The sequence below is a fragment of the Meriones unguiculatus genome, chromosome 18, assembly GCF_030254825.1.
Source record: "Meriones unguiculatus strain TT.TT164.6M chromosome 18, Bangor_MerUng_6.1, whole genome shotgun sequence".
In the NCBI taxonomy this organism is placed as follows: domain Eukaryota; kingdom Metazoa; phylum Chordata; class Mammalia; order Rodentia; family Muridae; genus Meriones; species Meriones unguiculatus.
In genome coordinates this window covers 39,172,093-39,182,786 of record NC_083365.1, presented here as the reverse complement: position 1 = coordinate 39,182,786, position 10,694 = coordinate 39,172,093, and the positions used below count along the sequence as shown (strand labels likewise).

The 10,694-nt window shown below is 46.9% G+C and overlaps 1 protein-coding gene across 1 annotated transcript; it reads left to right on the top strand.

Moving 5' to 3' along the window:
- The first annotated feature begins 1,568 nt into the window (after positions 1-1,568).
- Positions 1,569-2,268, top strand: LOC110564376 (small ribosomal subunit protein eS7-like). Its single transcript, XM_060371498.1, has one exon. The coding sequence runs from the start codon at positions 1,604-1,606 to the stop codon at positions 2,186-2,188; it is 585 nt and encodes a 194-aa protein (XP_060227481.1). The 5' UTR covers positions 1,569-1,603; the 3' UTR covers positions 2,189-2,268.
- The last annotated feature ends 8,426 nt before the right edge of the window (positions 2,269-10,694 follow it).

The window sequence follows — 10,694 nt, the reverse complement described above, 5'->3', positions numbered from 1 at the left end:
GTGAATCACTGACGTAACAGTAGCATCTCAGGTGTGTGGGTGTGTGTGTGTGGGTGTGTGTGGAGGAATAGGATGGAGAGACAAGAGGGAACTGTTTGGGGTAGGGACTGAGCTAAATCCTCTGCCTTATGATTTTGTGACTGTCACAGAGTGTACCTTCAGAGATAGAATTACTATGATCCACAAATGTCAGGGTATGAGATAGGGAAGAGGCAGAGAACTGCCTTTTTCTCATAGATGCCTTCATGTGCACACACAATGCTCCCCCCACCCCCACCCCAGGCCTGAATCCTCCCAGTGCAGAGTTAACCAGGACAGTCACATGGGCACTGGAATAGGCTGCTTTCTTTTAGGGGTTCAAGCATGACTCACATGACTTCTGCATTTAAAAGGCCTGCAGACGAACAAACGGCTGAAATACACGCGGAGTTTGCAAATACCTGCACGGTATAGATTAAAAGCCTGCGCTACGGCGACCTAGGAGATGGGAACCCATGCGGGCCTATGTGCCTGGGGCAAAGTCTTTCTCCTTCTGTGTCTCTGTTATAAGTGAATGAATAGAATCAATCTGGAACGACTTCTCCAGATATGAATTCTGTTGGATGTATCTAACAGACAACTGGCAATAGCTTAAACAAAGGGAGGTTAGTCATACGAATCAAGAGTTGCCCAGCCCGTGGGCACTGAGTGATATCAAAGACCCAAGGTTGTTTTTTTCCTGTATCTTTTCTCCACCACACTTAAAAGTATCAGCTGGGCTCACGATTGCACGATGGTCTTCAAGCGATACCTCTTTGTTGTAAACAAGCAAAGGCGAGGGCAAAAGAGAATGAAGGCTTAAAAACCAACAGCCGGTTCTCAATACAGAAGGAAAGTGATGGCTTCCTGAGAAGGCCTGAACAGAAGGCTTAAGCTTGAGTCTCCCAGAGCTGCACCCAGTGGCCACTTGACTTCAAGGTGTCTAGTAAACGGATTGGACTTGGGGTTCACCCACACTGCTGGCTGCAAACAAACAAACAAACAAAAAATATATCAATTTCTGCAATCCCACATAAACAGCCCTGGACCCTTATAGCCACAACAGCACTGGCCAGTCAGCTGGTTTGGTGAGGGCTTACGAAGATGTTATCTGTCTAGAATATTCCTGAACACAATCCTAGGGGCTATAAACCTATAAATGCACAAGCACTGCTCTCTCTTTTTTAATTTACTTTTTATTCATAATCATAGACTTAACTCTGCAATCCAGATAGACTTGGAGGGGGATGAGGAAAATATGGAACCCAAAGAACTTCAGTGAGAGCAGAGATCACAGGATAATTCGAGCAAATAGGATGCAGGTGCCCTCCTGAGCTACAGAAGGAACGGTCTGGTGGGTAAGATGCCCGCAAATCAAAAGAATTAGAGTTGTCCACAGTCAGAAATTGTGATCTTCTTGCTGGTCTTGCCATTCCTGGGCCCAAAATGCTCCGTGGCTTCCACCACGTTCATGCCTTCTTTCACCTTCCCAAAAACCACATGCTTGCCATCCAGTCTTGGCAGTGCAGATAAAAAAAACTGGGAACCCACTCTTTCTAAGCCGGCACTCCGAAAGGACGAAGCCATGTTCAGCTCGAGCGCCAAGATAGTGAAGCCGAGCGGCGAGAAGCCGGACAAGTTCGAGTCTGGCATCTCTCAGGCGCTGCTCGAGCTGGAGATGAACTCGGATCTCAAGGCACAGCTGCGGGAACTCAACATCACTGCGGCCAAGGAAATTGAAGTTGGTGGTGGTCGGAAAGCTGTCATAATTTTTGTACCAGTTCCTCAGCTGAAATCTTTCCAGAAAATCCAAGTCCGGCTAGTTCGGGAGTTGGAGAAGAAGTTCAGCGGGAAGCATGTGGTCTTCATTGCTCAGAGGAGGATTCTGCCCAAGCCAACCCAGAAAAGCCGCACGAAAAATAAGCAGAAGCGCCCCAGAAGCCGCACCCTGATGGCAGTGCACGACGCCATCCTTGAGGACTTGGTCTTCCCAAGTGAAATTGTGGGTAAGAGGATCCGTGTGAAACTGGATGGCAGCCGGCTCATAAAGGTTCATTTAGACAAAGCACAGCAGAACAACGTGGAGCACAAGGTTGAAACCTTCTCTGGTGTGTATAAGAAGCTCACAGGCAAGGATGTTAATTTTGAATTCCCAGAGTTTCAGTTGTAAAGACAATGACTGAATAAAGTGTCGTTCATAGTAAAAAAAAAAAAAAAAAAAAAAAAAAAAAAAAAAAACAAAAAAAACAAAAAAAACAAAAAAAACCCCAAAAAACTGGGAACCCTTTGTGTTTGGTCCAGCATCTGCTGTGGACAAGATGCCAGGACCTGTATGCTTCAGGATGAGGTTCTCATCCTCAAATTTCTCCCTGCAGATGGACCTGCCACCACTGCCATTATGGCGTGTGAAGTCACCCTCCTGGCACATGAATCCTGGAATAGTTCTGTGAAAGGAGGAACCCTTATTTCCAAATCCTTTCTCTCCAGTGCTCAGAGCATGAAAGTTTTCTGCGTTTTTTGGAACTTTGTCTGCAAACAGCTCGAAGGAGACGCGACCCAAAGGCTGGCCATTGGCCTCAATGGGGTTGACCACGGCTGTGGCAAAAGGTGAGAAAGGACAGCGGCATCTGCAAAGCCAAACATTGCTCTCTTGACCTCAGCTCGGTCTCCAGAACCTTGTTCAGAACCTGATGGGCCGCAGGTGCATGTTAACTCCTTGTGGCTGAACAGACACATTTCCCATCGGTGTGCTCGGACCTCAGTGGACTGGGCTCGAAGGCAATGAGGGATATTTTGGATAACCGGATTTTCTAGCAGCTGGAGGGTGAGGCAGAGATGCTGATGATCTCAGACGAATTCCAATTACACTGCTCTAGTGGTTTCTATACCCAAGGCTGCGAGGTAAAAACCATATGCTATATGTGTGTCAGGTCACAGTCCCACAGGAAACAACAACGAGAGCAATTGAGAAAACTTCAATAAAGGGCTGTTTACAAAGGCATGGCAGATTAAGGGAAACCAATAGGGGACAAGAACATCCTTTGGGGCTGGTAATCTGGGGAACTGTTTTTATCCCTGGCTGAAAGAGTAACAGGGAGAGTGGATCCCTTTAAAAACAGCTGTGCACACAAGATCCTGCCCCTCCCAAACCCAAAAGAACAAAAGCAAGCAAACAGAAGGAAGGAACGGTGGGGAGAGAAAAGGAGAAAAGGAGGGAGGGAGAGAGCTCTAGCCCTGCCTGGGCCTGGCACTGTGGCATGAGCAGAGCTCTGTCACAGGGGGAGCTGAAGAACCAAACATTCCCATCTCTTTCCTGCCCCCTTTATGTCAGCATTTGGTGCCTCCCTCTCGCTTAGTTCACTGGAACCCAGAAGGGGAAGGGGCCTGCTGGCTGATGTAGTCCACGGAGTTCAGATTCCAGGGTGTAAAGTGGGGGAGCAGGAGTGTGCTGTTATGATTTATACTACAAAACAGCTTTGGTTATTGCTCCTGTCCTTAGAATAGAACTCCCAAACCCTTTTGGAGTTTCTGAAGTTATCAGAGGGGATGAAGATGAGAGTAATAAACCTTTCCAACTTTACCCTTGAAGGTGAGTTGTGGAAAACCCCTCAGGAAGAAGGCTGGCTGCCAGGGAGATGACACTTGACCAGAGGTTTGCCTTTTAACCTGCCCCTTGGCGAGAGGAGAGAGGAAGGATATGAACCCCATTAGCACAAGCCCAGGATTTAGTCAGGCCCTTGCAGGGAAGCCTAGGAAAACCAAACATCCATGGAAGTGACCACAAGTAGCAGCCAGGAGGGATGCATTCCTGGAAAGGCCTTACAAGCTCCGTGCCAGCCCTGTGCCACCCCCAAACTCTGTCATGTGTTTCTTTGGGAGTTCAAAGAATGATACTCCTAAAACAAGGTAATTTTTTTCCTTTTTGATATGTTGAACAATTTTATAAGTCAGAAATGAAAAGTCTTTTGAAGAAGTGTGAATCCAGATTCCTACCCCTTCTCTGCTCCCCACCCCAGCCCTGAGAGAAGCCTTCCTCAAACACCTCTCATCCTGTCTGGATTCCCCCAACACAAGAACTTCATGGCCTGCAGCCTTCTTACTGGAATGTCATTAGCTGTCAAAAAAGAGACCTGGTCTGTCAACACACCTGGGCAAATGTCTGCCAGAGGGCTGCCCTCTGTCTCAGCCCCATGAAGAATAATATGCAAGCTGTTGTCTGCTTGATGGGCTAAATGTAGTCTGAGGTCATTATGTGTTCTCTAACCCAATTCAGCTCCTCCCTTCAGAATCATTTGCTAGTGTTGATGTTCCCCAACTTCTTCTCTTACAGAAAAATGGCATCTACCGAAGAGGTGAGCTTATCACACTGTGATGGCCTCCAATGAAACAATACACATCTGCTTTTTCTCCAGTGGATATGCTCTTGTCATTTTTAAGCCACCGGATCTTCTGGGGACAGAGGGAAATTTTCCTCTATCTCTTCTGCTCTTTTTCCCTGCCTCTTTTCTTGCCTTGTCTCCTCCTTCTCTTCTTCCTCCTCCTCCTCTTTCTTTTTCTTCTTTCCTCTCTGTCTGTGGTCTGTCTGTCTCTTCTTTTCTGAACGGCCAGCCCTGAACTCACTAAATGGCTAAGGATAACCTTGAGTCCTGATCCTTCTGCTTCCACCTCCTGGTTGCTGAGGTTACAGGTGTGCACCCCCATGTGGTTGATGTGATGCTGGGGGTTGGAACTGAGCCACACCCCAGCATATTCATCTCTTCCACCTGACTATGTGCAATTTTTTAAATCTTTTTTTTTTTTGCTTTGTTTTTTATGTATTTTTTTGTTTGTTTGTTTGTTTTGAAACATGGTCTCTCTTTATGGCTGACCTGAGACTCACTCTGTAGATCAGGCTGGCTTCACACTCACAGAGATCTGCCTGCCTCTGCCTCCCCAGTGCTGAGATTAAAAGTGTGAGCCACCATGCCTGGCCTCTGTGCTGCTTTTCTATCACTCAAACAAAATCTCGTAGATAGCTCGAGAAGGTTCATTTCTCAGTTTCAGTTTATGGTTACTTAGCCTAGACTTTGGCACACATGGTAAAGCCATGCATCATGGTGGGGCAGGTTCAGTGAAGGAAGCTACTTCCCTGGGGGCAGCTGAGAAGCAAAAGGAGGGAGGTCCAGGTCCCAGTGTTCCTTTCTAGGGCTTGCCCCATACGATTAGGAAACTTCTAGCTGGTCCCCATCTTTGAAGGATTCTCCTGTTAGTGCCAGGGCTGGGGACCAAGACTTCAACATTTGGGCCTTTTGGGAACATCCAGATCTGAACTGGAGCAGGCTGCCTCTGGGCTTTGCCTTTCTGTGATAAACTAGTGGTTTAATATCCCTGCTCCCCTGGGTTCTGGGGACTGTTCTTACACACAGGCAAACTTGGGAGGGACTCATGGACTCCTTCAGTTAGAGCCACCCAGTCAGAAGCACAGACGGTCACCTGTTGGCTGTGGAAGTAGGAGGTGACTCTGTGGGCCTGAGGCCTCAGAGCAATGAAATCAGGGTGTGGAAGAAATGCTTCTGGGCTGTAGAACTCTGAAAGTCAAATGCTGGACGAGGAATCATTTTCAGAGGGGCAGTTGGGGATGACTTTGAGGCAGGCTCGGTACCATTTACTGAGTGTCTGCTGTGTGCTAGACTCCGCGTTAAATGCTTCGCATACATCATCACAAACCTGACAGAAAACCCGTAATTTTCATCCTCCTGGTCTAAATGAAGTTCAGAGATTCTCCATGCCTTCTTAAAGGTAGAAATAGCGTTCAGTGTCAAGACCACCCAGCTGCAAAGGCCACACTCTTTCACTCTAGTGGCGGCCCTTCGCATGCTACAGACTGCTTTGACACCCTGAAACCTTAAGGCAGAGACTAACCTCCCCAGCTGGCATGTTTACACACAAAACCCTAGCTATCAGAAATCTTGCAGCTTTTGTCTGAAACTGAGTGACAGCTGCTCAGGTTAGATGGGAGATTTGTTCGCACTTTTGCCACAGTCCCTGTGGGCAGTCCCCCGTGAGGGACCACTGGGGCTCACAGCCTGGGCTGACTTTCACGGAAGTGACTTCGGAAGTAGTAGGGCGGAGCTGAGTGGCCTGACATTGGGGAGCTCGCCTGGTGACTAACAACCAATGGCAGGTTCAGAGATGGTGTGGAGAAACCTGATTGGTCGCTCAAAGCTATATAATGTGCTCTCTCTTCCAGGAATAAATGAGCCTGCATCCACTTGCTCTCCTACTCCCGGTGTCAGTGTGATGACTCTATGCCCTCGGCCTGGACCCCTAGAAAGAGGACCAATAAGACCCCACCAGTATTGTCCCAGTACTAAGGCTGAGGATCAGCTGCCATTTCTTGTCCTGTCTGGATGTTGGCTCTTCTATACCTGGTCCACTCTACTGGTTTATGCTTTTATTTGTGTGCACCCCTGTGTGTTTGTGTGTGTTTTTGGGTGCATGTGTTCATGTGTCTATGAGTGTGGAAGTAAAATGATAACCTCACTGTTGTTCCTCAGGAGTAGTCGACCTTAGAGCCCCAAGCTCCGTGATGGCTAGTCAGTCTTGGCCAGCAAACCTCAGGTTTCTTCCCATCTCTGCCTCCTGGTTGATAGGATTACACCTGACACTTTTTATACAGACCTGAGGACTGAACTCGGGCCCTCAGGCTTGCAAGGAAAGCACTTTACCTATAGAGCCATGTCCTTAGCCTCACTTATTTATGTTGTCTTCTTGCTTCCAGGAGGTGCTTGGCTCCCATCTCCAGCAAACCCACTTCCCTAAAGGTACAATATGATCTATTGGAATTTAAGCATGCGTGGCTTCCTTCCTTTTCAATGTTTGCTTTCATGTTTTACAGTATATTTAATATTGCAATACAGCAGTCATGTTATAATTACAAATAAATTGTGCGTGCACCTTGGCCACTATGATTGGAATCATTTCTTCCGTAGGGCTTTGTGATAGGCTTTGAAGACAGTTGTCTTAGTTACCCCCCACCTTGTTTTGTTTTTTTTTTTTTTTTACAATATCTGTGTGATGCTATGAAAATACCTGTAGCTTGTCTTTGCCTCTTTGTAGGTTCCTCTTTTCCCACCATTTATTCTCCCACTGGTTTCATCTCCTATCACACGATAGGAGAGAAAGGAGAGAGAGAGTTCCTTGAGTCTACTTTCTTGTTTCTTTTTTCAGCATGACTACTAACAAAACACCACCAACCCACCTGAACATTTATTTAAATACTCTAGCATTTATACACCCTCTGAAAGTTCCCAGAATTCCAAATGTCACACAATCGCAGAAAACTATCCGCAGCTGGTAAAACCACAGCTCTGCTTACAGCACGAGGCAAATCACAGTCAGGTGCTTCAGACAGTCTGAAGCAACTCCAAATCCCCTCACCTGGGATTAAAATGAAAACATTCTTATATGTGTTTTTAAAAGAACCCCAAATTCCAGAATTATCACTACAAATACTTTTAGCTTTCTAGGCCTGATCTACTGGAGATTGAGCCTAGTGCCCCGGGCACAGCACTTTACTACTGAGTTGAATCACAGCCCGCTTTGATTCATATTTTCTATTTTAAGATGAAGTCTCACTAAATTGCCTGGTTGGCCTCAAACTCATTCAAGGAAGGCCTTGAACTTGAAATCCTCCTGTTCCATTCCATTCTCCCAACGTGCTGGAATTACATATCTGCACCCCCCACCCAGGCCTAGATGGGGTTGTTTTGTTTTCTTTAATCTGGATGAGGGAGGTTTTGATATAGTGTGTAGGAAAATTATTTCAAAATCCCAAAGCCGAGCAGACTGTCAAGTGCTTCTCTGAGAGAAGCCAGGGGGTACAGCATGTGGTGGCTGGTTTTGAAGGGTGACTGGAGGACTCCAGAGGATGCACAGCCGTAAAGTCAGGACTGCAGTGACACACACCTCACCTCCGTCCCCACCAGCAACAGGGATTCCTTCTCAGGTTCATGTGCTGCTGAGACAGAGGCAGCCTTGCTCTCATTAAGGAAAAGCAGCTTTCCCTTTCCCATCCATCTTCCTTCCCCTCGGCTGCACCTCCTTTTCCAGACAGAACACTTCCCTGACTTTCACTCCAAAGTTCTCCTTTGCTCTTGGAGTAGTTCTGGCTCAGGAGAGCCGGGGTTTAATGGAGTTAGACTGAGGTGAGGGTGTCAGCAGAAGGTATGCTCTAGTTACGCTCATGACAAGGTTGCCTACACCCCAATGGGAAATTGTAACTCTGAGCCCAGGCATTTGGCATCTTCTCAAGGAAGGGCTGGTGAGCCTCATGGTGAGAAACACAAATGTGGGTGGGATCCTTCCGAATGGATGCCCACATCCGCCCTTGTTTCATTCTAGTTGCCAAGCTTGCTTTCAGATTTTCTCATTTCCTCAAGGTACAGGGAAGTCAAATCAGCCAGGATGGAAGCCTGAGGGCAAGCAGAATGAAGATGAGCAAATGTCCTCTGCTCAGGACAAAGGACCTTCCTTCAGTGCTAAAGCTGGGACTGTCAGGGCAAAGTTGGGTGACTCAGCATCCTGGATGGTGCTGGAATTCAGACCTCAGTAAGTACTGTACAAAGTGCACTGTGAGCGAGTTGTAGGGTCTGTGGGAAAGCAGTGAGCCCTGAAGAGAAATCTAGTGCAGGAGGAGCTCACTGACTGTGTTTCTCTGTGTTTTCTCTCTTATGGGGCGGGGGGCGGGGGGCGGGGGGGAAAATAGAGGATGGTGCCAGGCCAGATTCCAGCAGGGTGCACAGTGTGTGCGCCTCAGAGGCACTACTTCCGGGGTGTCTTTTTATTTCTGACCACAGTCTAAAGGAAGGTTTTAAATGAGGGAATCAAGATTTGAGAGGCTTGGAACCTTCCAAGTGACCTCCAGATAAAAAAGGTGGGAGTCTGCACTTGACTGCTGGTCTGTTTGCTTCCAGCGCCTGTACCACCAGCAACACCATTTCTCCAGGTGGATTTCCTTAACACAGGAATTCTTCCAAATTATTATTGCTGGAACTCAAATGCTGAGCTTTGCTCAGTCTTTCTGTGCCTTTAGAATTCTCTTGCTTGGTTGGGGTGTAGCTGACGGTGGGTAGAGGGGGCCAAATGTCAGTGTCTTTTTTTTTTTTTTCCTAACTTATTAACACCAGATCAAGAAAGAAGGTCAGAGCTGTCAGTGTAATTGAGGTGTCTGTGAGTTTCAATTATCTTGTAGAACTCTCCGCTCCCAATCCAGACAGCCTGTAGCTAAGTCTAGTCTAGAATCCAGGAGCAAGGGCTGCTACCTGAAGCCTGCCCCAGTTTCTGTGTACGGAAGGAAGGCAGGCAATGCAGCTGTCACACGTGCAAATTCTCACACTCCTCAAAATTAAGATAGTACTTAAAATATTTACAATGTATGAGTCCCTTACCTTGTTGCTATGACAAAATGTCTTGTCAACTTGTACAACAAGTTGTGACAAAACAACTTAGGGGAGAAAGGGCTTATTTTGACTCACAGTTCAGGGTACTGCCCATGATGGAGAGGAAACCATGGTGGCAGGGGCTTCAGGTATCTGGTCACACAGCCTCCAATGTGAGAAAGCAGAGTGATGAATACTCTGTGCTCAGCCAGCTTTCTCCTTATGGTACAGTCCATGAGCCTTCAGCCCATGAAATGGTGCTGCCCACAGTTAGAGCATCTTCCCGTTTCAATTAACCCAATCAAGAGAATCCCTCACAAATATGCTGAGAGGTGACTCTAGACCCTGGCAAGCTGGCACTATTAGCCATTTTAATGAGAGAGACTGGTAAGCAGGTGAGACTTTGCCGACTCAACTACTACCTTGTTGGGAGATCCATTTGTGCCGAAGGTGTTCTTACAATTAAAGTAAATCCATCCAACCATTCAGTCATTCTTTAGGTAGTTAACAGATGTCTCTCATGGGCCAGGCACCATGGGGGTGGTGCTGAGATGATATGGAACAGAGACAACTACGGGCTTTTCCTGGAGTCCCCAGGCCAGCTAGCAACTGACAGGCTACTGGATAGACACGAAGACAGGGGGCACATTCCAGGAAGGTCACAACAGCCAAGATTGAATATGTAAAACTGGTGTGCTCGGGACTAGGGAGTTTGGTTTGGCTCAGTTTGGACAAAGGAATACAGAAGAAATTTCCAGGAAGAAAGGAAGCATCCAATGGTGTCCAGAAACAGACCCTTGGAAGACTAAGAGTCAGGACAAGAGTTAAATGTTGATAGTTAAAACTTCCAAGAATGATACAAACTTGGGAGTTCCCAAACATAGGACACAAACTATGAGTTCCTAAGTTCTTCTGAGAGCTTGGTATAGATCAAATGTATTTCCTGTACAGAACTGGAATTCATCTAGAGGTGGGCTTTGGAGAAAGGAAAGGACTTCTGAGATTATGGAGAACCTCAAAGGATGTTGTGCTAGCTTCCCATGACCATAACAAATAACTGAGACAGTGACCTTATAAAGAGAAAAGGTCTATTCTGGCTTACAGTTTTGGAGGCTATAGTCCATGACTGGTTGCTTTGGGGCCTGGGGTAAAGCAGCATATTTTGATGGGAATGTATAGCAGAGCAAAACTGCTAATCTCATGACCAGGAGCAAACTGGGGCTAGGGTCTCACCACCCCATTTAAAGATGTACCTCC

What these genes read in the sequence shown, in the direction of transcription:
- LOC110564376 (XM_060371498.1), top strand. Translation starts at nt 1,604, where the DNA reads ATGTTCAGCTCGAGCGCCAAGATAGTGAAGCCGAGCGGCGAGAAGCCG.